General features: G+C 38.3%; 2 protein-coding genes across 5 annotated transcripts in view; both read right to left on the reverse strand.

Annotated features, from left to right (window-relative positions):
* HGD (homogentisate 1,2-dioxygenase) overlaps positions 1 to 4,969 on the reverse strand; it is a 41,191-nt gene extending 36,222 nt beyond the window's left edge. Inside the window, exons 1-2 of one of the 3 annotated variants that reach the window (XM_028504557.2) lie at positions 4,765 to 4,969; positions 141 to 212 (exon numbers count right to left, since the gene is read on the reverse strand). In XM_028504557.2, the coding sequence (XP_028360358.1) occupies positions 141 to 212; positions 4,765 to 4,779 (87 nt within the window). In that variant the 5' untranslated portion in view covers positions 4,780 to 4,969. Of the gene's footprint in view, positions 1 to 140; positions 213 to 4,114; positions 4,730 to 4,764 lie in introns of those variants that run through there. The other 2 variants (XM_036018143.1, XM_036018144.1) reach the window with 2 other exon arrangements.
* Positions 4,970 to 13,831: 8,862 nt separating this feature from the next.
* RABL3 (RAB, member of RAS oncogene family like 3) overlaps positions 13,832 to 27,932 on the reverse strand; it is a 57,005-nt gene continuing 42,904 nt past the window's right edge. Inside the window, exons 5-8 of one of the 2 annotated variants that reach the window (XM_028505047.2) lie at positions 24,998 to 25,148; positions 18,682 to 18,753; positions 15,669 to 15,707; positions 13,832 to 15,115 (exon numbers count right to left, since the gene is read on the reverse strand). In XM_028505047.2, the coding sequence (XP_028360848.1) occupies positions 15,050 to 15,115; positions 15,669 to 15,707; positions 18,682 to 18,753; positions 24,998 to 25,148 (328 nt within the window). In that variant the 3' untranslated portion in view covers positions 13,832 to 15,049. Of the gene's footprint in view, positions 15,116 to 15,668; positions 15,708 to 18,681; positions 18,774 to 24,997; positions 25,149 to 27,932 lie in introns of both variants that reach the window. The other variant, XM_036018146.1, reaches the window with a different exon arrangement.

Here is a 27,932-nt window from a genome sequence, read left to right on the forward strand (position 1 = left end):
TCTTAAGGTTTTGTTAAGCTCCAAGACACTTTACAGGCTAAATTACAAGAGCTATAATGGGTAGAGGTGCTTTGACCGAGGGCTGGTCATTCATTCCTATAATACAGAGCTCTCTAAGCTAATGTTTTATTTACTCATACCTGTCCTTCTGGCAGGGCACCAGGGCAGCGAGGGTCCTCTGAGGCACATTCGTTCCCAAATCCAGAAATGTACTGCATGTGACAAAGACACAAAGACTACTCTTAGTGGAATTTAAAGGACATTTTCACAAACTGACAGTCTATAAAGGTAAGAGTTTCTATATGGACATGTGTTTGTGTACGATTTTTTATACATAATATATGATTTTCTATGTTTTGGCAGGTGAACGATTTAGGAAAGATAATACGTTCTGTGTGAATTTTAAAGACTGCCAATTAATTGGGAGAGGAACTCTGAATATTGACTCCACCCTTAACTGTACTTAGTCAATTTATGGGCTTGTTCTCAATTATCCTACTCCAAGAACAGGTTCTTTAATTCTGGTTCCATGAGGGATTTCCTGATGAGGGAGAAGGCTCACACATCACCTCACCCAGATTATTAGGATCTTGCTGGGCCTAAATTACAACCTCCAGGAGTTTGGGGAGCTCCACTCCCTACCCATACTCTGAAATAAGCAACTGTAAAGAGGCGTGTGGATCCGCTCTGATAGCAAAGCCTTTGAGAGAAAGCTCTCCAAATCATCCTCACCTCACAACAGAAGACTACTTTTGTCTGCTCATCTACGGAATGTATATATAAGTGAAGTCTGAAGATGTGGCTGGCTTGCAGGAGAAGTGACAAACCAGAACGTGCCCACCATAGCAACATGGAGTCTATCTTCATTGCTATTTGTTTATACTCAGAGATAATAAAGTTAGGGGGTTTCTCCACAAAGCAAAGTACGTGGAGCCCATGAAACTCATTGTTACAACACTTAGCACACCTTTGTTCACTCTCTGACTCATCTGCTGGTTTACAACCTCCATGAAGTCTGAGACTACAGCACCCCTCTGTACCCCTATCTGGCCTGTGCCTGGTGTGTAGAAGGTACTCAATAGATACCTACCATTGATTTAGTTGTCACTTAGATCCTATCCAAATATGAGTATATGTTTGCTGTTGTGAGGTTAGGATCCCCTTTCTTCTAACATGAACATCAAAACAAATGGCTATTTTTCCCCATAGCTGTTCCTAATAAATGTACTTAATTTTAGCCCAGGAAAGTGCAGCCTTGTTCAGGGAGTGAAATGCCACCATCTGAGCACATGTCTTTAAAAGATATAAGAAGGATGTAAGTGGGTGGAGGGTAAGCCCTCCAGACTTCTCGGCAGCACGGAGAGGGATGAGCTGGATGCAATGCGCCCGCGTGTGTGAGCGATGATCGAGCCAACAGCTGTCTGTATTTAGAAGGAATCAAATGTGAAGTGTCATGACCTAGAAAGCAATGGAAGTGAAATTCTTTTTGCCTCCAGACACTTTTTTTGTATGTTTGAAAAATCTATCAGCACTAAAAACATCGAGTTCTATTATACACAGATTGGTTAACAGCAGTGGCATGCAGTTTGGAATGACTTTTTGGGGGGGAAATGGCAGAGACCATCCAGCATTCTGACTCTCCACTGAATACAATTTTCTTCTCTGTAAGTGAACCTCATGCTCAACATCAATAGGATTGAATTTGAGCTGCTGAGAAATGGTAATGACCCCAAATTTTGCAAAATGGAATTTTATACCAATCTGTGACTGAACCCACAGAGTGTCACAGTGCCTTCATTTTGTTCAGCTGCCTGGTTGTTTCTCTCCTGCAGAGAGGCAGGAAGGTGTGAGTGCTGAGGAATACAGCCCATGTATGTGGCAGGCATGTGTCGGTTTACCGGTTTACCTTCGCATTAGCCTTCCCCATTCTTTGCAACTGTTGGCCTCAGAACAGAGTCTACCGTTAGATGGGTTCAGAACAAGGGAAAAGAGACTCCGTATATGGAGTTCTGAAGCATTTGCTTCAGACTGCTTTTTAAAATGAGGAAAAAAAGTAGGAAAAAACTGCTGGTGGTTTGGAAGGGAGCCACCCAGCTCCCAGAGAGGTGTGAGTCCTGAGTCACTTTCTCAATCTTAGCTGTGGTGCATTGGCTAAAGGGGACAGTGGAAACTGCTGAGTCACCATCCAATCAATCCGTTTTCCTAATCCTCTGAGAGAAAAATTACAGATGAGTTTGTTAGAGCTTTAAAATTCCATGTCCCTCACTGCTGAATGTATCTGAATTAAGGAAGCAGTTTTCTGCAGCTGCTTTCCTGAGGCTTTGACATCAAGGACAAAATCTAAACTCTGCTTTTATCTGCTGAGGAAATCCAAGCCTTCAACTCCAGCTGATTCAGTGACTAAGTACAAATATGCCTTATACCAAAAAAGTCTGACATTTAGCGAGTGTGTTTGTATGTTTTCTTTAGTCCAGATTTCTGAATAATTTCATCCAACATAAAAATGATTTCATTTCATTCCAAGAGAATTATATGCATCCTTTCTAAATAAAAACAAATTATGGAGCTCTGTGTTAACTTCAGTACCGCCAGTTCTTTGGCAGCTCCCTTGTATACAGCTTTTTAATTTTCACCTTGTCCCCAGGATATGATTTATTTGTTAAGAGTAGTTTTACGAGGTGTCTTCTACTGACTCTGATCCCAGGTAACAAACACCCTGATGGGATGAGCAGATGGTGCACCTCATTTCCTTTTACTGGGCATGCAGGAAAGAAAGAGAGAGAGAAGTCAGGGTAGAGATGGAGCGAGAGCTACCATTTTTCCTCCGTAAAGAGTCCAGTATTTCTAATTCACCTTGTTGGGAACACAGGTTGTTAGGAGAACTTGTGGATTATTGCAGTAGGCTGACAATGACCCTCAAAGATATTCAACCTTAATCCCTGGGATTTGAGAGTGTTACCTTATATAGCAAAAGAGATGTGATTTTTGCTGACATTATATTGCAGATGTGATTAAGTTAAGGATCCTGAGATGGGGAAAAAGTGTAGTTTTTTGAGGGGTATGCCCTAAATATAATCACAAGTGTCCTTACTAGAAGTAGGTAGAGGAGGGGTTTGACGACAGGAAAAAGGAAAAGGCGATGTGTAGGAAGCAGAGATTGGAGTGATGCACCCTGAAGATGAAGATATTAGTCAAGGGATGTGGGGAGCCTCTAGAAGCTGGAAAAGGCAGGGAAATGGATTCTCCCCTCGAGTCTCCAAAAGAAAGCAGCCTTGCCAACACCCTGGCATTAGCCTAAGGAAACTGACTTCAGAGTTCTGACCCAGAGAACTGTGAGAGAATAAATGCATAGTTTTAGGCCGCTAAATGTGTGGTAAGTTGTTACAGCAGAAACAAGAAACTGATACAATAATTAGGTAGATCAGTATGACCTATCTTTGGCTAATCATCGGGATCACCCCAGAAGTTTGTTAAATGCAGACCCCATCTACTGAATCGAAATACTTGTTGGTGAGGCCCAAAGTCTACAACTTAAAGCTCTTTGTTTTAAAAATGAGGAAAAATCAAGACATGTAGAAGTGAGGCAATTTAAGAACATAGTGGTCTTTTAAATTTAATTTTCTTGTTTTATCTTTTGAATTTTCTCCCTCTAGTTGTGCTTTTATGTAAATGTGATTTTACCTGAGGCTTTATGTTGACATATCCATTAAAATGAAGAAATAAAAGCTGAGAAATATTTTTAAACATAAAACGCTTATTGATTAGAATGATGCAATCTGGCTTTCTGTGCTTGGATTCCTGATCTCTACAACTAACCTTTTCTCCTGGAGATTAGACAGCAGGCGGGGAAGGATGCCTTTGAAACTGAGAACAAAGACCAGCATGCAATTTACATTGGTATGCTGGCTCTGTGCATAATAAGTTGCTCACAGACTTCAGCAGGATAGGATTTTAAATATAATTTATTTATAAATGGTAAGGATGTTTCCAACCCCTGCTGAACTCTCCCCCATAGGATTTTCATTAGGAAACACAGTTTTTATGAACTCTCCTTCCAAGATTTCAACTACACTTTCACTATGATGACCTCCCATATCTGTTCTCCTAACCTTACACACTCCCCCGAGATCCAGATCCACACATCTGACCACCTCCAGGGGATCTCAACGTGGCTCCCCTGCAACTGAAATTTGGCTGAAACACTCTTGGACACCAGAACATGAAGGGCTCTCTGTGTGTGCTGTGCCTTTGTACATAACCCACACATACTTTTCAATTGCACATTAAATGATAAAAAGGAATCATTTCTTAGAGAAAGTGCTAAGACTTCTACTGGCCAAGGGCTGCTTGTGGGCCTCAAAACAACTGAGTAGACTAAACATATCTAATTAGTCAGCCAGAGGTAGTCCAGGAAGCTGCAGCAACAGGAAGGTGCTGGAGAGTGAGGGCCTGGGAGAAAAAACTGCACTGAGAAATCTGTCTGCCAACCCATGGTGGCAGGGAACCCTTTTGATATCTACTGATTCCCAAGACAATATTTGAAATGAACAGAAGCAAAAGACTGATAATAAGGGCTTCATCTCTCCCCCATCAACCTCTCCAACCCCCCCAGACCCAGCCATGCCTACGGCCACCATAGTGAAGGCTCAGAAGACAGGGGCTTGGACCAGGGCCTAAGTCCTTTCTAATCTGACGCTATGGAATTCTCAGAAGCTTCCGTAAGTTCTGGCTGAAGTGGCCACATCCAACTTGGTAGTTTCTTACCTTCAATTCGGCCATTTTCCTTCCACTGCAGGTGTGGTGACTTCAGGAAACTCGAGCCCAGAGACGGTATGAAGCCAAAATGCTTCTGTTTCTTCTTCAAACCACTCTCTGAATGTCCTTATTTCCACCACTTTGCTGTGCTCACTGGGTCAGCAGATCACCCAAACTAATGACAAGAATTGCCTAACTGATCAAGTAGGGAGAAAGTCCAGCATGTTTATTTTCAACTAACTGCTTACACAATTGCCTTTGTTTACTGACCTCAGGCTGTTTCTGGAAGTTTTCAGAAGCTTGCCTCCTCTTCTCCTGAGGTTAAGATTGGCTAATGATTTGTTCCAGTTGAAAAAATGCTTATTACTAACAGCAGAGAATTTACTGTGGTAGTTAGTACCTGCTGTATGTGGCAGAGACTTCTCTACTCAGTCCTGACTCAGGCTGGGAAGGAACAGGGAAGGGTGTTCACTCTCTGAAGGGCAGTGAGAAAACGAACTGTGCTCTGACATAGGGGTTCACACGGAGCTGCCTGAAACGGTGACCAGCTCCAGACAGCTCCCCACAGGTGCCTCCCAAGGATGAGCGGGTGAACAGTTCAGAACTTGAAGCACTGATGTTTACTACTGTTGCTTCTCTTAATTTCCTAAATTCTTAAAATTTCTTTAATAATCTTGTTTCTTAATGCCTTATTTCTCTGAGAACAGACCAAGGGGCTACTTTCTGGCCACTTTTCCCATGACTCTCTTGTCCTTCATCTTGGCTATTCTCCTAAGCCATGGTCAGGTATCAACTTCGTGGCTAATCATATCCAGGAAGGAAGAAACCATTTATCGAATGCATGTTCTTGCCAGATTTTTCCACAATTACCTCATTTAATTTCGCAAAAACAATCTTGTGAACCAGACTTTATTATTACAAACTCAAGCGCAACAGGCCGGGCAGGAAATGTAAATGGGTTAAGTAGGCTAGGTGATTTTTCCAAATGGAACTTTTATATGATGCTCCAATTTTTAAACATTGGCAACTAAACAAATGAACGAATGAATAAATGAATAAAACCAATGTGGTAGATTGCAAAAAATGCCCACAATTCCCTTCCATCCTTGTATGTATGTCCCTTTGCAATATGACTTTCTTGCTCCTCCCATCAGGAGATGGTCTCTCTCTCTCTGTCTTTAATTTCCTGGGATGTTAGTTTGGCTGATAGCAAACATGGCACAAGCAGAGACTCAAAAAGTGTTGTACCTTATGATTTGTCCATTTTTTCCTACTTGAGACCACCACGCAATGGGCTAGCCTCTGTGAGAATGAGAGACCACATTGAGAGGGAAGTTCAGGCAATAGCCCAGCACTAAGTACCAGGCATATGAATGAGGGAATCTGGCTGCCAGATGACTGCAGACACGAGTGATCCCAGGTGAGACCAGTGGGAGAACCAGCAGCTAACCTAGTCCCAATGGCTGACTGACAGAATTGTCAGCAAATGGAATGATATATTTCATGCTACTAATTTCTGGGGCAGTTTGGTAAGCAGTGGTAGATAACTGGTGTAATTATGTCAAAAAACATGCATATAGGTTTGAAATGACTATGGGCTGCCAGTTGAGACCCTCTGCTTTAAATGAATGGGTCTAAGCAGCATCCAGAGGAGGTCCCTGGGCTGTAGCATAATGCGGTAGAAGCAGAATGATTTGTCTGTGTATAAGGTGTTAGTACAGAGAGGGCCAGACCAAAGGGGCTGTGGTGATGGAAACAAGTGACAGGTTGCTAGCAAACTGTGGATTGATGCCTGTGGACCAGGCAGCGTGCAGGACATCTCAGCATGTATATCAGCATAGACAGATGACATTGTGGCATTACAAAAACTTCCCTGGAGTTTATATGCAAGCCTGTGAGGAAGGGGGCTGAAGACCCCAGCTGTACTAAGGCTGAGTTTTTATATTTCCTTTGGTATGCAGACTTAAAAGTAAATTCAAGAAAAGCCAAAAATAAATTCAAGAACAATATTTGTTTCCAACTGAGTTGAGTACATTGGATCTCAGTGTAGGATCTCTATTGATGCTAAAAGTTGGTCTTCGGTGGTTAGAAAAATAAATGGGAGCCAATAAAAGATAAAGGAAAAGCTTTTCTGCTTTATTTTTCCTTAAACTTCTTATGCTTTTTCCATTGACGCAGCTTTGGAGGCAGATTTAAGAGGTGTTTCAGTTCCTTCTAAGGTGTGAGAAATTTCCTGAAGAGAGTGGTAACACATCCTTGACTGGATGAAAATTACTGAGAGGGGCCTGAAAACACTTAAAGTTGAGTGAACCTATCATGGAACTTTAGGGGTTTCTTCCAAGTGGGTTAACTATTTCTTGTCTTTCTCTTTTTTATAGCAACGATTCAGTAAAACAAGCATTTGCTTTGTACCTACCATGTGCCAGGCCCTGAGCCAGATACGCACAGAGGATATAAGAATAAATGTAAGTTCTGGTTGGCTTTCCAGTTTTATGTAATCACACAGTCATTCCTTTATTTTACAATTACCAAGGACCCGCCTCTGTGAGATGTAGGGGACACAAAGATGACCTTGTCCTGTTCTCTAGTCGGCAGTGTACTGGTGAAACTGACCAATAAATGCGCCATTACAACTGAGTACCACACATGCTGTGACAGGTGGAGTCCAGGGTGCTGCGGGAGGGATTGGGGGGCTACCTAGCCCTGACCAGTGGGGCAGGGAAGGCTTCCCAGAGAAGATGCTTGAGCCAAGTCACGTGGAATTAGAGTTGGATGGGGCACTGAGCAGGTGGAAGAGTGTGAGTGAAGACATAAGGGGAAGTGCAGTGCATTCAAAAAACTGTGTTTAGGGCTGTGAGACTGAAATAGTGGGGGGGAGGGGTCAAGTGAGGGAAAGCTTCCAGGAAGGGGAGAGTTTTGGCAGACATTTGAAATAGGGGAATAGGGACATCTTCTGGCCTGGGCATGTCTTTTAGGGTTCAAAGACACCCTGTGGAAGTAGGTTGTGTGTAGGGGCAAGGCAGACATATATAGGACCAGAACAGAGTCACAATATCAAAGTGTTCAGCAGAAAACAAAGATCCTAAAAACCAGGCAGAGGAAGATGGATTCAGTGAACTGACATGGGAAACACATGAGGTGAAGAATTTGAAAAAGACTAGGAATTGGGGACACTAAGTACCTGCTTCTCCCAGATTCTAGCACAAGATGGGTTTACTGTTCACAGGAGCTCTAGAAGGAAAGTCAGAGAAGTTTCAGACACACAAACACCAGGGAGAGGGGACCAACACCAAGTGTGATAAGTGATGATGACACCACCAGCCTCCTCTTCCCAGTGCACTTCCAGCATTTTACCAGCAAGTGTTTTACTGCCCCAGACAGGAGACTGGAAGACTTTTCTTTAGGACAATGGTCTATAAATACTATATGCTTTAAAAAGTGATTTGAGAGACATGAGGGGAGGCATCGATTTGTTGTTCTGCTTATTGATGTATTCATTGGTCGATTCTTGTATGTGCCCTGACTGGGGATCGAATCCATTACCTTGGTGTATCGGGATGATGCTCTAACTAACTGAGCTATCTGGCCAGTGGCTACATTTTGATAAATAACTATTAAGTATAAAAGATAAAGTCTTTCTAGATATGATTCTTTTAATGAGGTGGATGGCTCCCTTCCCCCATTAATTCATATATCCATGAATAATTATTTTTGGAATGAGATAAGAGTCAGCCTCATTTAATCATATATTTTGGTTTTACAAACATAAGCACTGAACTTTGTTCACACAATAGTAGATATACCTGGAAGGAATTTTGCTATTGTATCACTTACTTCTCCTTCTGAGTTAAAAACTAATAAACACATAGTGTTCTATCATTAAACATTATTATTAATGACCTCTATCAATCAATTCAGTCAAGTTCCCCTTTAATTTTGTTGCAAGGAAATAATTGGAAGCCTGATTGGAAAAGGCTTGGTTTCCTAACTATTAGGATCACTGACTGAGGTACTTTGTCTAATTCATTACTTAGAAAGGGTTGGGAAACTAAGAATTTTAATTTTATACACCTTTGCTTGTATACTCATATTTGATAAAAATGTTATTTTGACATTTTGATAGACCAAGCAAGAAGCTGTGCCATGGAATAATGCGTCACAGCCTTGGGTATTTCTTACCAGAGCTCTTTGCTTTGTTCTTGGGAACCCTTCTTTAAGAGCTCTGCATTTTTAAAAATAACTGTAAGAAGCGGGAAAACATCCTTAAATAAAACTAATATTCAGAAGTGTTCTTTTGTTGTCACCCTTAAGACATTTACAGCTTGGGGCAATATATCATGCTTCTATTGTACTACTAGTAAGATGTTCCTTTCCTGTAGCAGGGAAGGGAGATTCTAAAAGTGGAAGTAGAGAATAAGAACTAGCATTGATCTGCATTAACAAGCATTTCAATTTTAAAACTGAAATGCTTGTGAATGCAGAGGGGAATTGATGATCTGGAAAATGATTCCTGTGAAACTCTCTGTGCCCATGTATTTCCTTGAGGAGGTATTTGAACTCATCCCAGTTGGAAGACCACTGATGCACATCAAGAAGTGGACAACATGCCACACAGGAAGCTGGGGATTGCCACAGGGCGACGTAAAGGAGAGCATGATTGGTTTACAGGGCAATCACTCCAGAATGGAGTTAGAGAATAAAGGACTTGAGGACAGGTGTCTCCAAGAAAGAGATGGAACTGACAAATTACCTGATGTACTTGATGGCATAGAGCGAGATTTTATGCCTTTGTTAGAGTTTGGGGGGTTTCCTTCTTCATCATTACTTACTGATGACCTTGGTAAAGCTTAGCAGTTAGCCTGCTGAGGAAATAAATGTGGTAGTGTTGGTTGAAAAAAAAATCCATATAAGCAGGCCTATGCAGTTCAAATCTGTGTTAAGGGTCAACTATACAAAATCCTAGCCCTATTCTACATACAAAGAATTGGGAGAGGGAGTAGGGTAAATCTTGGAATTTGCATTTAAAAATTTTTTTTATTCTCATCCAATGACTTTTTTTTCATTGTTTTTTTTTAGAGAGAGGGGAATGGAAAGAGATACATCAATGTGAGAGGGAAACATCAATTGGTTATCTCCTAGACTACAGATCAAACCTGTAAGCTAGGTATGTGCCCTGACCAGGAATCAAACCCACAACCTCTTGGTTACTGGAAGACACTCCAACCAACTGAGTCACACTGGCCAGGGCCTGAAATCTGCATTTTAAACAAACACTCATAGAAATTTAATGTACTTTTGAGTTTGAAACCCATTGCTTCAACTCCTTAAATGGAAGAGCTGATTAATTGTAACTGGAATTCAGATCCTTTTCCTACTCTCTGGAGCAGCCCTGACAGGTTCCAGCTCCAATACTGCATCAGGAATACCATGGAATATTTCAAGCTCAGGGTTCTCCCAGAGCTCCCTCTCCTACCACAGTGATTTAACTCAGTCTTGGGACTATGGAGAAATAAATTTTTTATTTCACTCTCTTCCTTTCTCCAAAACACTATCCTCCTTTGAATTTTAACAGATATTAAATCAATGCAGACATCTGGTTAGACCTTTAATCTTCTTCAAATAGTTGTTACCTGTGCTTTGGAATTTTCAATTAAACCAACATTTATTAAACACCCATTCAAAGCCATACCTAGGTTGGGTGCTACAGCCCACACTGTTGAAATGCAGGCTCAAAAGCTCTCATTATGGCAGCAATTAGAAGCTCTTCATTTTAGTCCAATGGCCTTAGCACATGCAGTCCATTTTCAGAATGCACAGAAAAACATCAGTGTCAGGGTGCTTAGATTATATCATGGATGTTTCTTTTTTAAATATATTTTATTGATTTTGCTATAACAGTTATCTTACCTTTTTCTCCCCTTTATTCCCCTCTACCTTGCACACGCCCCCCACCAGCATTCCCCTCCCCTCTTAGTTCATGTCCATGGGTTGTACATATAAGTTCTTGACTTCTCCACTTCCTATACTATTCTTAACCTCCCCCTATTTTGTACCTATCATTTATGCTTCTTACTCCCTGTACCTTTTCCTCCATTCTCCCCACTCCACCTCCCCACTGATAACCCTCCATGTGAGCTCCATTTCTGTGATTCTGTTTCTGTTCTAGTTGTCTGCTTAGTTTTTTTTTTTTTTAGGTTCAGTTGTTGATAGTTGTGAATTTGTTGTCATTTTACTGTTTGTATTTTTGGTCTTCTTTTTCTTAGATAAATCCCTTTAACATTTCATATAATAAGGGCTTAGTGATGACAAATTCCTTTAGTTTGACCTCCTCTGGGAAGCACTTTATCTGCCCTTCCATTCTAAATGATAGCTTTGCTGGGTGAAGTAATCTTGGATGTATGTCCTTGCCTTTCACAACTTTGAATACTTCTCTCCAGTCCCTTCTTGCCTGCAGTTTCTTTTGAGAAATCAGTGATAGCTTTATGGGCACTCCTTTGTAGGTAACTCTTGCTGCTTTTAAGATTCTCTCATCTTTAATCTTGGCTAATGTAATGATGGTGTGCCTTAGTGTGTGCTTCCTTGGGTCCAACTTCTTTGGGACCCTCTGAGCTTCCTGGACTTCCTGGAAGTCTATTTCCTTTGCCAGATTGGGAAAGTTCTCCTTCATTATTTTTTCCAGTAAGTTTTCAATTTCTTGCTCTTCCTCTTCTCCTTCTGGCACTACTATCATTCAGATGTTGGAACATAGAGTTGTTCAGGAGGTTCCTAAGCCTCTCCTCATTTTTTTGAATTCTCATTTCTTTATTCTGTTCTGGTTGAATGTTTATTTCTTCCTTCTGCTCCAAATTATTGATTTGAGCCCTGGTTTTCTTCTCTTCACTGTTAGTTCTCTGTATGTTTTCATTTCATTTTGCATAGCCTTCACTTTTTCCTCTATTTGGTGACCACATTCAACCATTTCTGTGAGCATCCTGATTACCAGTGTTTTTAACAGTGCATCTGATAGGTTGGCTATCTCTTCATCACTTAGTTGTATTTTTTCTGGAGCTTTGATCTGTTCTTTCATTTGGGCCATTTTTTTTTTTTTTGTCTCAGTATGCCTGTTATGCAGTAAGGGGCAAAGCCTTAGGTATTTGTCAGGGCAGGGCAACCCATGTCACTGCGTTGTGGTGCTGTATGTGGACGAGGGGTCCGAGAGGGAACAATGCTGCTTGCTTAGCTATCTGCCTGCTTTCAGCCACTTCCCCCACTACCCACAGCAAATTGGGCCCTTCTGGTGCTGATTCCTGAGTGAGTGGGTTTGTGTACATTCTAGAACCCTGTGGGTCTTTCCAACATACTCTCCTGTGAGGCTGGGAGTCTCTCCCACCACTGCAACCTCCAGATTTTTATAGCCAGAGGTTCTGAGGCTTTATTTCCCCATGCTGTAACCCTGGTTGCACAGTCTATCTCACTTCCCAGTTGTTCCTCCAGGCCCCACCTTGATGCACATTCTCTTTGCCCCAGCTGCCTGCCTCTACCCCTTTTACCAGTCTAAATGAATGTATCTTCTTTATGGTTGTTGAACTTCCATATAGTTCAATTTCTTGGCAGTTCCAGTTATTTTTTATTTTTAAATTTGTTGTACTTCTTTTGGTTATGTGAGGAGACGTAGTATAGTATATATATCTACTATGTCTCCATCTTGGCTGGAAGTCGTGACTATATATCATGGATGTTTCAATTTCAAGGACTTCTGAGAACCCAAAATAAAGCTGATATGGATCAAACCCTTTGAACACAGCTTTTCTGAGAGCACTCAGGTGAAGAGACCAGCTCAAATCTTTTCTAACTAAGGGTGCTGCCACCTGAGAGGCAGATGACTGGCCATATGCCTCCACATTTGGTTACCTCCACAATGAGTAAGAACATTGGCTAGATATCTAAATGACAAGAGAAAAAAAATCTTTATTGCTAGCAACTTGTTCCATCAGAAAGTAAGAAAATTAAAGACTTAATTAACACCTTTTAGAAAGTATTTTGGTATTTACATTTGTTTGTTACTTAAAAGCAATTTTTATGAGCAGGTCTGAGGAAGACTCAGCAAAAATTATGCTTCAAAACATTCTTTTTGAAGAACTCTGGCTAATAACATTCATTTTGGAAAACAGCCTTATTTTGTTGTTATTAATACTTGCAACAAACTTAGGCTATTAAAAATTATTTTTTTCTCAGAAAACTGTAATTCAGAGAGTCAAGCTTAACAGCAAAAAGAAATGGACTTGAGGAGTAATGTCAGTTTTTCAAAGTTGATCCTGAAGCCAGCAGTGATGGGTTACTTTTACTTTTTAATAAGGAAGAACATAAAGAAATTGGAAGAGCTTTTTAAAAAATTTTTAAGATTTTATTTCTTTTTAGAGAGAGGGAAGGAAGGAAGGGAGAAAGAGGAGGAGAGAAACATCATTGTGTGAAAGATACGCTGATTGGTTGCCTCTCACATAGTCCCAAACTGGGGACCTGGCCTGTAACTGGGCCTGTGCTGACTGGGAATCGAACTGGTGACCTTTTGGTTTGCAGGCTGGCACTCAATCAACTGAGCCATACCAGCCAGGGCTGGGATAGATTTTTTTTTAACTAAGGGAAAGAAAGAGGAAAAAAGGGGGGTGAGGTATAAGGAAAGAGTTAATTGATTTATTTGTAAAAGAGGAATACAAAGAACTTTAGTTGGTTTATTCATTTGGTGTCTACTTCCTAACTGCACAGCCTCTGTCACAATACATTTGTGCCAAATTCCACATACAGATCCTGATTTGCATAGCTTTCTTAATGTCAAAAAAGAAATCAGGACTAACTCTTGTGGGGGAGGATGCGAAGAAAGACTGGAGAATATTCTAGCTGATGAAAAGTGCTTTAATCGTCCTTTTCCAAATTCCAAAGACTGCCTTTCTAAAAGCACTCTCTAACATTGTTATTTTAACATCCTCTTTCAGCATATCTTCATTGCTACAGAACTTCTGAAATGTAATTAAATAGAATAAAAAGTGAATTTATTGTTCTTTCCCCTAGTTTTAAAATGAGTAGCTGAAACTATGTATTATTATTATTATATTTTAATATGGAGCAAAACCAGAAGTACAGAGATCCACAGGAAAGCCAGAGAAAGAATATGGATGGAAAGGTGTTGCTGAATAAGGCAGCAAGTTACAGTTTATGGAAACCAGGTTTATATATTTAAGAATAACCAGGATAGAAAGAATTAAACAAGCAAAAAAGATGGGTAAAAAAATAAAGAAAAATTATGAATATACACACACTCTCCTCCAAAATTTTGTCTTACAAAATCCAAGAATTCTAGTCCAAAATTCATGTAAATGTGTTGCTGTGGAACTTATTTTTACTTTTCTCCATAAATACATTGTTGATACAAAGAATATTATTCTTAGTTTATAGACTACAGTTAAGAGTCATTTTAGGAGTTATCTTTTCCTTCAAAAAAAATACAATCTGAAGAGGCTATAAATCTTTTTTACTGCCTTTGTGCAGGTCTTAGATTTCACCCTACCCATTTCCAAAAAGAAAAGAGTAAAAGGATGCAGACAACTGTAACCTAAAGAGTGAAGGATTTAGTGAGCTGTCAATTTCTTACAGAATTATTCTTTTCTGGCACTGCAGTCCTCTATGTATTATTAATCTATTTATATTTAACTCCAGCCATTAGTCCTCCTCTTCCAGTCACTGAACCGTTTGCAAAGGAGAGGTGAGAGAACAAGGGTTGCTATTATTAGGCATCCTTGCGTGTGATGTGAGGGTGGAGACAATTAAATAACAACATTTTGCTGCTTTGAAAATGAGAAAGTATTTCGGATGGACAACTCAGGGCTGGTTAACATAACCTTTCCCCTCAAGAAGGTAAAACAAGAGAGATACACTTTAGAAGTATTTAATTAACTCTTCAGCAGGGAGTGCAGGAAAATTACAGATCCATTAAAAATCCTCTATTTTAGGCAAGAGTAAATTTTCTCTGCAGCACTCTGTCACTGCTCATTTACTGCATTATTTTGACAACATCTCTTATTTCCACAAAGCTTTTACATAATCTATAAACAGGGACAGAAAGGTGAGGGACAGATAACGGGGACAAAGTTTGGACCTCCCACACTGTCACTTTCTTTCAGTTTTCCATTCAAGGGTAAGGGTGCAGGGTGGCATTTTAAGGTGATCAGTAAAAGGCTGAGACAGTAATAACTGACACAGCAAGAAGAATGCTGTGAAAAACTGCCACTTCTTGCTCACTCTTCCAAAGAATGAGTGTAATTCAGTCATAATGAAGGTTCTTTAATGTTCCTCCCCCAAACCTCTTTCGATCAGGAAAGCCTGGAATCTGTAGGCAAGAAAGATAATCACATTAAGTCTCAAGTAGGCAGAGTTCAAATGCTAATAGCCTTTAATTTTTTTTCCTTTAAAATGTCAGTCAGTTGTTTCTGAAAGAACCACCATTCTGTGGTTTTACCCAGAAAACCACAGCAGATTAAATAATAAAAATAAATTCTACCAAAATGGAAAACATTTGTTAACAGATTGGTGTTATCTAAATCAGAGAGGATGAAGGTGAAGGTGAATCTCATAATATTCACCTATTGGACTTTATATGAATTATTTGCTTGTGATAGACTTCAAATACATACCTTTGGAGTCTCAAGCAAATGCTTTTCTTCTATTACTTTATAATGTCAGCTTATCCTTGGATTTTTTTTCTCTTGGACCCTTACTTTCCTTTGATCTGAATTTCTTTTGTATTTAACAGAAGGATATCAGAAGGTTATGCCCACAAAGGAACTTTTCCCACTTTTTTTAACCACTTCTAAAAATAAATTTGGCAATCATTTCTCAATAAACTTAAGAACCCATTTTATGAAGAAAATATGGATACTGACCTGATTACTATCTCTTGAAAAGTATCTCTTCTCTATGACCTGCGAGAAACAAAGATTTTAAGGGTTTAGCACACATACTTGGAAAAAGTGGCTAACTGTAATGGTCACTCATGGGGCTAAAAGGCATATATCCAAATTAAGAGTCTTTCCAATAGCTGTAGACATCTGGTACAATTTGGTGCTAATGAGATCAGGATTGTGAGAGTATTTCCATTAGAGCCTGCCTCATTCCAGAAATCAGAGAATGATATAATCCCATGCAACTCTTAGTATGTAGCAGAAAATATAGCTTTAAGTTTCCTAGCAGTCAGCCCAAAAGGTACTAAACAGAATCCATAAGATAAAAGCAAAGCACCTGCCTTAATAGTACAGCTATTCCTTAAAGAGGAGTCTGTGTGATGTTATGAACCACACATCCCTCTAGTCAACACAGGGATAAATTCTGTAGGGTGTCAATGGAGACGGATGATATAACATCACAAAAGTAGTCAATTAGCTTCTTTTTATGGACTTAATTTTGGTTCAGCCGTTTTAGAACTGTCTGTATTTGGTTAGTAGGAAAGACACAGTGAAGCAGTGGACGTATCTGCACAAATCCATCCCTACTATCATACAGAAGCCCTCAAATGACATGCCCTAGTATAGTGAGTTTAAGGAGCACCACATTTTCAGATGATGAAAAATGTTTTTAAAAATAATGAGTTCTGTTCTAACATTTGAGAAACAGCAATGATTGCAGAGGCAGTACTGTTTTCTTTATACAGAACTGTTGTGATTAAGAAAAGTTAATCATGTAAGAATACACAGAGATTAGTTGGAGATTATTTCTAAGACATTAGAATCTCAAATTATGAAAATAAAAATTCCTCTGAATGAGTCATGAGCATCCTTTTCCAGGCCTGCATCAGCTTACCCTCAACTGCCTAACAGCGAAATATCTGGATTTTTCTATCTTTAAGAATATGGCTGGGTTGCTGTTAGCCACAAGAGATCCAGGGTAAGGTTGCATTCACTGGTCCCAGAGGTAGAAAGCTGGTTCATGATTAATATATGTGTACATGTCAAAATACTTGGTCTTACAGAAAGCAAGAAGGGACTGATTATCTTTCTTCCTTCCAGGGAAGGATAGGAAAATCCTATCATTCTAGAATGGGGATGAATTAATGCTAGCCAAGGGAGTCTGGAGGAGTGTCAGATTCCAAGAAATCTTTACATTAAATTCTTGCAGATATGATATATAGAAAACTGGGTGATATTTAGCTGCTACATCCCTTGGCTTAAGACAGCCATCTCGGTCTGGAAGTCTGGCCAACCTCCCAATGTATGTACCTCTTGCTGTGTTTAGGCAATGGAGAGAGAAGTTACCTTTTTGCTTTTGCACATAATTCCCTACCTTCAACTTACAATGTCTCCATACTAAATCTTGCTCTCTTCTTAAAGCCAATCAAGTTCCCTCCGATTGTTTTTTAGATTTTATTTATTTATTAATAGAGAGAGGGGAAGGGAGGGAGAAAGAGAGGGAGAGAAACATCAATGTGTGGTTGCCTCTCACCGGGCCCCCACTGGGGACCTGGCATGCAACCCAGACATGTGCCCTGACTGGGAATTGAACTAGTGACCCTCTGGTTCACAGCCCACGCTCAATCCACTGAGCCACACCAGTCAGGGCTGATTTTTTTTTTTTTAATAAAGCCTTGACTGACAACTTGGGTTACACTAGTCTATAATCCATTGTTTATCTAGGATATAACTTATTACATTTAACATTATAATTTCAATATTAAATTATTAAAAAATTTAAACAGTATATTGTGGGATCTTTCCATGTCAGACACAGATCTATAAGATGTTGCTTTCAGGGGATAATAGCATTTTGTATCAGATGGGATCAAGGATTTAAACCAAATGAAAGTTCTTACATTTTAAGTTTGAAAACAATGTAGACAGAAAATGCGGTTCCTTGCAGTGCATCCCATTTACAAAATGCTAATATTTGTAGAGCACACTGGGGTAAATGGAAGAGACTGCCAATCATCCAGCCCCAGGGGCTCTGGCTGCTTTGAAAATTGAGAGGAAATCAATATCTCAGCACACCTGTACCCTATTTGCGACACACCAATTGGGAAGTTCTGCAATGAAGCAAAAATTTCCCAGTGATCTCATATTAAATAGGGAGGGGTGTGAGGCACATCTTCTCCTGACATATTAGATAATGGGCCAAATATTAGATGCCTAAATTGCTAAAAGAAAAATGATTCATAAGAAAGACCTATGAGGAGAAAAATGTTTTTAGGGGGACTACACTTAAAAGGAAATATAATACAGCAATTAATCTTTTTCAATAACACATACAAAAATGCATCCTATTTTACTTTCCTTCACAATGTCAGCATTGGGCAGGCAACTTAAACTTGGCCAATTCTATGTGCAATGCAGCTGTATAGCCTTGTGAAGGAAAGAAGAGTGCTCTAATTTACTAGCATGCTGAATCATTCTACATCTTCATTCTACAATAAGATTATGCTAGCAAGAGTCAATAATTGAAATGCAAAGGTTTCTGACAGGGAAACAACAGGAAATTGAGAAGATGAAATTACCTTAAAAATAACAGTAACAACAATTAATAGCTGGGAGAGCAAAAAGAACTCAGGGCTTTAACTAAGTAGAATCTCCTCAGTTCAGTGTCTTTTGTAGGGGCTAGGGGTGAATGAATACAAAAAGAGCTAGAAAATAGGGAAACATAAAGGATTTTAAGGAGGGGAATTAGGTATCTTTAAAAAACTCCCGTTTAAATCCAGTAGCTTTCATCCTTTGCTGAGAGAACACTGGTGATAGAATAAATACGTCAGCAGGCCTTGAGCAATTATACCAACAGATAAGAGAGATCAAAACAAGTATTATTCAGTCTATGACGTTCAAGATGAAGACTTAAAAGGATAAAGCATTCTACAAAAAATTTAAAGTCTCATAATATATAAATTAAGTTTAAAAATAACTTAATTGAGGCCATTACCTTATCAAAAAACCTACTGAGCTTGACAGCATTGGAAGAACCGGCAGCAAGGTACCTTGGATTTGTGCAATCCTAGAAGGTAAAACATAGATCTGCAATTAAAAGTCAGGGAACATAAGCTCCTTATTAGTATCACTGCTCCTGTTGCACATTTCTACAGTAAGATATCAGCTATAATTCTCTCATAAAATATTCATGTGATTTTCAAATTATGATGCACAAAGCAAAGAGGAAAGTACTAAAGGAGGGTAACACCCCTTTTTGTTATATAAGCAATTTTAGAGGACACAGAACCAATGTATTCACCATCAAATAATTCATAAGGGAAGACAGGATTACTAATATCTTACTAATAAAACCAAGGTACTAATCAGGTGACCTCCCTACATTTACCCTAAAAAAGCAGAAACAGAGCCATTAAAAAGTCAACCCTTTACTTTTTAGCACTACTCACCAGTGCTCAACTAAAATTCTATGCAGTTCATATAAGTAGGAAGCATGAAAATAAGGAGTTAAAAGGAACAAACAGAATTGTTGCCAGGGATTTCTCACTCATTAAATGTAAGGTGATACATCTCTTGATAGGTCATAAAGATAATAATAAACAATAAATATATGTTCAATAATAAAGTGATTATTAAATATCATTGTTATTATTAAACAGTAGTTAAATAAATAATAATGAACAATAGATATATTATAATACTATTAAATAGGATTTTTAAAAATTAGAGAAAAATGGAGCCCAGAAGGGACAAAACAACCTGGAACACTAAATTATTATAATGACTAGTAAACACTTTAAAAGATTTACTGTACTTTTACTGAAATTCCAATGTCATGGTGTCTTTGCTTATCATTACTGATTTGCCACCTCAAGAGATAAGAATACTTTGATTTTTACCTCAGAAGGCACATAAGACCAAACTATCACAATATCATGTAGACTCCTTGCAAGAATTATATTTGTCTTTCAGGCTGTGTCCCCTGGGAAATTACTGAAATTATTGATGTTGCATTTATTGTTTTGTAATCTATATGCCTATATGATTCCTTTCCAATGTGTTTTATAGTCACTTATATTTTATCCATATACATTTCAAGGTGCACCTTTTAAATTTTGGCTAGAATCTATAATACATTCTCAAAACTACACACACACACACACACACACACACACACACAAAGAGACTACAACAAACTTTTCAAAGATCACAGAATGCTAGAAGCTAGCAAGCTCTGAATCTAAGTGTCTGTCACAACATTTCTAGATTATGTGACATTGGTTAGGTTACTAAATCTTTAAAGTGGAGCTCATTTATGAAATGGGGGTAATGATACTTATCCCATAGGATTTCTGTGAAAATTAAATAAGGTAATATACATCTGGCACATAGCAGGTACTGAAATATCAGTTCCCTTTTCTCTTCATCCCAAGCAAATGCTATCAGGCTGAATTTTCAGACACAAATCACCTACCATAAAGGATAATTCTATATACAGATCAAACAGACAGAAATATCATTGTGGAAACTACTGTATTTGAAATAATGTGTGAGCACATTTATATGGCAGTTGGGGCCTACAAGAGACAAACCTTAGATGGACCTGTGTTAGATGTTTTACAAAATGTTACTGCTGAAACAGTTATCAGAATGTGAAAGTACTTCAGAGACTATTCCAAACAGAGCTAAAGTACTGAATACAGAAACTAAACCAAGAAGCAAACAAACAAAACTTCCCAAAGGTTTAATTCTAAGGCTGCACAATTTCAGCTTGACCATGCTAGAAAAATTCTATGATTTTCAGGATAACAATTTTAAAACTGAAAGAGTCATCTGTTATTGATCATGGCAGAGGGCAAAGCTTGAAAATTAATAGCTCTAAATAGCTTGTCCAAGCTTGAGAAGGAATAATGACTAGGGAAGATGCTTCAGTGTGATCACTTTAAAGTACACGAATGACAAAGAAAAATTTGTTCTAGATACAATAAGCCTAATGTGATTAAAAAAAAATAAATATGGAAAACTTTAAGTACACATGGAATAACTTGGGTATGTGAACTGACTTTTTCAAATGTAAATTTTATGAAATCTAAATACAGAGCAAATATTTCAAATGAAAAATTAGTATCTGAATTAAGAATTACAGTGTAAAAGACACACCAAATTTTGAAGCCTTAATATTAAAAAAAGAATATTTCTATTAATATTTACTTTATTAATACTTTTAAATGTTGATTACACATTGAAATGGTAAAATTTGGATGTATTGAATTAAATAAAACATATTTAAATTAATTTTATCTCTTCCTTGTTACTTTTTTAGTGTGAAAACTACTGGAATAGTAACATAAATTTTTAAATTTTCAAATGAAAGTAATTTTATTTCTAAAAACTATGAAATTGTTTTATTAAAAAGTAAGTAAATAAATCATCTTCTCCCTATTTATAATTTAAACATTCTGCCTTTTTTTCAGGCACAAGAATAACTCTGATTCCTTCTTTGATGTAAACATAGAGTAACCAAAGAAGATAGCACTAATATTGTTACATTCATTTTTTTTTGAGGCTGTAGGTTTACTTGCTGAATCTTTCTGATGATCTCTTTTTGAAATGTTAATCCAATTTTCCTCCTCATTTTTTATTCCCTGCATACTCAACACCACTTGCTGTTTCTGTTGTGTCCTTGAAGCCACATATGGATAAAAGGCCAGAAGCATGTTGTATGTGAACTCTGTGGAGACTGTGTATGCCAAAGTATCACCACTTGACTCCCTTTACATCTGGTTAACAAATGGACCTGACTCTGCGGGTAAAGAAGAAAAAGCACATATCTAGCCACTTGAAACAGATATTAATGGAACAAAGTAAGAATATTTAATGGTAAATTTCACTTTGGAAATAATGTTCAAAGGAGGTAACCTGAGCATTTCTTCAACAAGGATATAATATATTCTAAGTAGCAGTAATCTTCTGGAATATCATGGTCCAGTGCTGACGACCTGGGGCACTTATTCTGAATATTCCATGATAGCAGCTGAGAAAAATAAGGCATTTCTATTGCAAAGTAGAATGTAAAAACCAATGGCATGGCAGACAGATGCTGACTCATTGTGCGGGCAGAGGTGGGGCTGAACCAAGCAGTGTTCACAAATGTTGATTCACAGAGTAAGGACATCAGAATCACCTGAGTCATTTCTTAAAATTACAGTCCTGGTCCTCCTGACAGACCTTATGAATAAAAAGTTCCTGTTGTGTGACAGTTACTCAAAAAATTTCATAGGTACTGTTTGTTGGTAATATGAATATGCAGTCAGGTTTGGGTAATTGTTAATCTAGGTGATTTCTAAGAGTTCTTTCAGCTCCAAAATTCTAAATGTTAGTTGTAGGATAATCATGTGGAAGAGCAGCTTAATTGTACAGCACAGGCTCTGAAGTCAGAGTGCCTGCTTTGACCTGTGTAACCCATGGCCTAGTTACCTCTGCTACTAGTCTTCATCTTTTTTAAAAATATATTTTATTGATTATGCTATTACAGTTGTTCCATTTTCTCCCCTTTACTCCCCTCCACCCTACACACCCCTCCCATCCACATTTCCCCCATTTAGTTCATGTCCATGGGTCGTACATATAAGTTCTTTGGTTTCTACATTTCCCATACTATTCTTACCCTCCTTCTATTTTCTACCTACCATCTATGCTACTTATTCTCTGTACCTTTCCCCCTGTCTCCTCCTCCCACTCCCCTGTTGCTAACCCTCCATGTGATCTCCATTTCTGTGTTTCTGTTCCTGTTCTAGTTGTTTGTTTAGTTTGCTTTTGTTTTTGTTTTAGGTATGGTTGTTAATAACTGTGAGTTTGTTGTCATTTTATTGTTCATATTTTTATCTTCTTTTTCTTAGACAAATCCCTTTAACATTTATATAATAAGGGCTTAATGATGATGAACTCCTTTAACTTGACTTTATCTGAGAAGCACTTTATCTGCCCTCCCATTCTAAATGAAAGCTTTGCTGGATAGAACAATCTTGGATGTAGGTCGTTGCCTTTCATGACTTGGAAGACTTCTTTCCAGCCCCTCCTTGTGCACAAGGTCTCTTTTGAGAAATCAGCTGACAGTCTGATGGGAACTCCTTTGTAGGTGACTGTCCCCTTATCTCTTGCTGCTTCTAGGATTCTCTCCTTCATTTTAATCTTGGATAATGTAATTATGATGTGCCTTGGTGTGTTCCTCCTTGGGCCCAACTTCTTTGGGACTCTCTGAGCTTCCTGGACTTCCTGGGAGTCTATTTCCTTTTCCAGAATGGGGAAGTTCTCCTTTATTATTTGTTCAAATAACTTTTCCACTTGTTGCTCTTCCTCTTCTCCTTCTGGCACTCCTATGATTTGGATGTTAGAACATTTAAAGATGTCCAGGAGGTTCCTAAGAGTCTCCTCATTTTTTAAAATTCTTGTTTCTTCATTCTTTTCTGTTTGGTTGTTTCTTTCTTCCTTCTGGTCCACAACGTTGATTTGAGTCCCAGTTTCCTTCCCATCACTATTGGTTCCCTGTACACTTTCCTTTATTTCACTTAGCATAGCCTTCATTTTTTCATCTATTTTGCGACCAAATTCAACCAATTCTGTGAGCATCCTGATTACCAGTGTTTTGAACTGTGCATCTGATAGCTTGGTTTCTCTTCATTGCTTAATTGTATTTTTTCTAGCATTGATCCATTCTTCATTTCGGCCCCCCCTTTTTTTTTTGTCTTGATGAGCCTGTTATGTAGCAAGGGGTGGAGCCTTAGGTGTTCACCCGGGTGGGGTAACCCATGTCCCTGTGTTGTGATGCTGCATGTGGGGAAGGGGTCCAAGAGGCAACAATGCCACTTGTGCTGTTCTCTGCTGGATTTCAGTCACTTCCCACACTTCCCACAAGCAATTTGGGCCCTTCTGGTGCTAATTCCCTAGTGGGTAGGTTTGTGTATGTTCTAGGACCCTGTGGGTCTCTGCAAGGAATTCTCCAGTGAGGCTGGGAGTTTCTCCCGCTGCCGCCTCAACCCCCACAGGTGTTTTCAATCAGTGGTTTGAGGCTTTATTTCCCTGTGCTGGGGCCGTGTGTTGTGCAGTCCATCCATCTCCCCAGTTGTTTCTCCCCATTTATTTGCGTGTGAATGTGGGACCACGCAGGCTGCAATCTGCCATCTCCCTGGGTCTGCCTGCTGCTGCCTTGCTGGCCAGCTGCAGCCTTGCATGCCTTGCTCTACAATCTGCCACCTCACTGGGTCTGCCAGTTACCACCTTGCCCATCCTGATCCTCTAGCTACCACCTTGCTGCAAGTCCTCTCTGCCCAGCTGTCTGTCTTGGCCCCTCCTACTGGTCTGGATGATTGTGCCTTCTTTAACTCCTTAGTTGCTGGACTTCCATACAGTTCGATTTTCTGTCAGTTCTGGTTGTTTTTTGGTTTTTAAATTGTTGTTGTCCTTTTTTGGTTGTGTGAGGAGGCATGGTGTATCTACCTCCATCTTGGCTGGAAGTCTAGTCTTCATGTTTAAAATGGGTATAGTAATATTGCCTAACTCATAGGGACGAAGCATGTGAGAGAATGTACATAAAGTACCAGAACAGTGCGTGGCTCAGTAAATGGTAGCAACTGGTATTATTAAACCACCACACATCTGAATACCAGTGCACTGTGTATGTATGCTGCCCAAATCCTACTTGTGAGCAATGACATATCCTTTTCTGGGCAACATTAACTGGTTTATAGGAGGACTTTTCTTAGCCTTTTTAGTGCCAAGTTCTAATGGAGCTAAATATCTCAGGAAGAAATTCAAGATCTGCATACACATAAGATTATATAAACTAATGCCTATGAAGCACTCCTAGTTTATAGTTTGTAATTTTTTCACTTGCCCAGGCCCTTTGCCTGTTTCCCCTTTAAGGTAAATTCTATAATTTAAGAAGCTAGGAGGCTTTTCTAAAGCAAGAATAGTAAAGTTTATTACAGTATTAGTAACCTTTTCTTATCATCTTAATTTACTTATTTTGACTTTGGTATGACTTTAAAAAACTTTTTCAAGAAAAAGCCCATGATTTTTACATTATTCACAGAACAAAGTTTGAACATTCCAACAGAACAGCATTCAAGGAGGCTGAAGTGACTGTGTGCATCTAACAGTTTGTTGATTACAACTTTCACCATATTTTGGAGTAGAACCAAAACAGCCTGACTTCCAGTATAAAGCTTCTTTTGTGAGAATATATGACTTGAAGTCTTGGATTTTGCTTTCAGCTGGTAATAATACAAACATGCAGTAGTGAAAATACACACCAAATTAATCTCTTCTGCATTGAAATCCTCAGCCAGGAAAGCAGTCCTAATTAAAACTTCATGGCGCTTGGTGTCATGAATCTGGTCCAGTTTAGTTCCTATTACCAACAATGGAATTTGGTTTTCAGCAAACTGTTCCCGGTCATAATCCCTGTAATAAATAATGAAGAAGTGAATAGAATTTACCCTTTTGATGTAGATATGTAAAATAGCTTATACTATTTTACTGATAATTCACTGACTCTTGCTCACCTATCACCTATAACACTACTTTTTTCCCTAATTTCTTCCATCTACTTGTTTATCAATCCATCCTCACCATTTTTGGAGTTCTAACTATTCATCTAATTCTGAAAATTTGTCCCCATGAGTCTTTATAGACTACTTGAATAACTGAGTGCCCACCAGGTATAACAAGGTAAGTTGACTAGACTTTTCCCAAAGCTCTGTCTTCTAAGGCTCAGGAATTTATTTTGTACAAATGCAGAGAGTGGACCCAAATTTCAGGGTGGAGAAAACCCTGGAACTTAGCATGGCACTCAAGCCTTGAGTCAGAACAGAAAATGACAAGCTTCTGGGTACCTTCAGGGCTATGCATGTGATCTATACTTCCATACACAGTTCTGTCTAGGAATAAATTATTTAAGGAAAATAGGAAATAGGGACATTAAAGCCAGAATGAAGGTGATGCTATAGCCTAAGGAAAGGTGGATTCAACAGATGGAAAGGGAAATAAACAGCTGATTCACAAAGTGAATAGTAAAGGGAAAGAATTAAGTACCAAAGAGATGTTTGTTTGGAAATGAGAGCTGTGGGAGACAGAGGGCAGGCAATTCAAATCCCTCAGAGTCACTGGCTGTTACAATTATTTTTTCTATTTCTATCCAATTGATAGAGTGTTTTTCTTTCTTTAGTAAAAGGAACACAGAGCCCAATGTTGTTGAATTAATTTAAATTCTATTCATATATGAGAAATAAAAGGTTTGGATTTTGGACATATTATAAGCTCAATTTACAACAGTCAGCAAACTCTGGTTTTGAACACCTTATGATAGTGAATCAATATTGCATAATCCAATCAATACAGCCCAGCTGAGGATAGCTTTTTCTCTTCCTTCAACATTACTTTTCTTTCTCTTTTAATAACCTAAATTGGGGGTGTGTGTGCAAATTATCAAATCTTTTTGCCCTTCATAATAATCCTGCAGAGCCTCAGTTACTGTTCAGCCTTGGAACACAATTGTTTTGAACCATGTAACCTCCCATTTCATAAAAATATAATCACTCTTTGCATCAAAGCCAATAATAGCTTGAGTTCAAGGTCTTTGATTCTTTTTACCAGCATCAACCCTGATTTAGGAGAAATTGTCCAAAATTGAAATTTACTTTATTAGAGAATAAAGTGTTGAGAGTGACCTCCTTTAGGACTATTTCCTTTTCCTATACTCACTCACTCTGGCTCACATACAAATATTTGTATACAGTTTATCAAACATCATCTCTGATACATATATATTTCTGTCACTTGCAGTCTTGCATAATCTCTAGCACATCAACATATATATGTACTTCATATATTAATAACATATATATTACAATACAAATATAATTTGTTCTCTTATATCTATCCTAAGTTTTCCTTTTTACTCTCTTTTATTAAATCTTACATCCAATTTGACTTTGGTAAAAAACAACAACAAAAAAAACCTTGCATCTTTCAGACCACTATTTTTAACTACCATTTTAGAGAAGATTTAGGGTTCAGAGAAACAAATTTAATAGCACTCTAGGCATACAATCAACAAAAGCCAGAACACAGGAAACTTTACAGGACAAACAAGCCATCTATTTTTCACAAATAAACTGCTACAGGGTAAAAAATAAAAATGAAAAAGGGAAGGGGAAGTTGAGATAAGAAGAAACCAAATACAATGAGTGGACCTTATTTAGATACAATTTTGAATAAACCACTATTTTTGAGAAATTTGAGAAAATTAAAGTAAAATTCAATATTAAAGAATTATTGTTCATTTTAAGTATGACAATATATTTTGGTTGTTGAAAAAGTTCTTAACCTTTAATGTTATACATTGAGGGTTAGACTAAATATCTAGATGAAATGATATCATATCTACGATATTTTCTTCAAACATAAATGAAGAGACACACTGTATCCATGGATGGGACAATACAACAAAAATTCTCCCTGATTTGATCTATAGGTTTAGTGTAATCCCAATAAAAATTCAAGCATAATTTCTGTAAATACAGACAAGCTGATTTCAATTTTATGTGGAAAAGCAAATAAGATGAACTAAACCATTTTGAAAAGGCATAAAGTGGAAGGAATCACATTGTCTAATTTTAAGACTTCCTATACTGTTACAATAATCAAGACTGTAGTATCAGTGAAGGGGCAGACACACATATCAATGGAACGGAATTAGGGAGTCTAGAAATAGACCCATATAAATATGGTCAAATTATTTTTGGCAAAAGAGTAAAAGAAATTCAATGGAAAAGGATAATATTGTCAATAAGTGGTGTTGGAAGGAAGTTCATAGCAATACAGGCCTACCTAAAAACGATGGAAACATTTCAAACAAACAGCCTAACACTACATCTACAAGAACTGGAGGAACAACAACAAAGAGCAGAGCAGGTAGAAGAAAGGAAATGATCAGGGCAGAATTAAATGACATAGAGACTAAAAGAACAATTCTAAGGATCAATAAATCTAGGAGCTGGCTATTTGAAAAGATAAACAAAATTGACAAGCCTTTAACCAGACTTATAAAGACAAAAAGACAGAGGACCCAAATAAATAAAATCAGAAATGAAAGTGGAGAGATTACAACTAATACCATAGAAATACAGAGGATTATAAGAAATTACTAAGAACAACTATATGCCAAGAAATTTGCAAACCTCAGTG

Source organism: Phyllostomus discolor, chromosome 2 (assembly GCF_004126475.2).
Source record: "Phyllostomus discolor isolate MPI-MPIP mPhyDis1 chromosome 2, mPhyDis1.pri.v3, whole genome shotgun sequence".
Lineage (NCBI taxonomy): Eukaryota > Metazoa > Chordata > Mammalia > Chiroptera > Phyllostomidae > Phyllostomus > Phyllostomus discolor.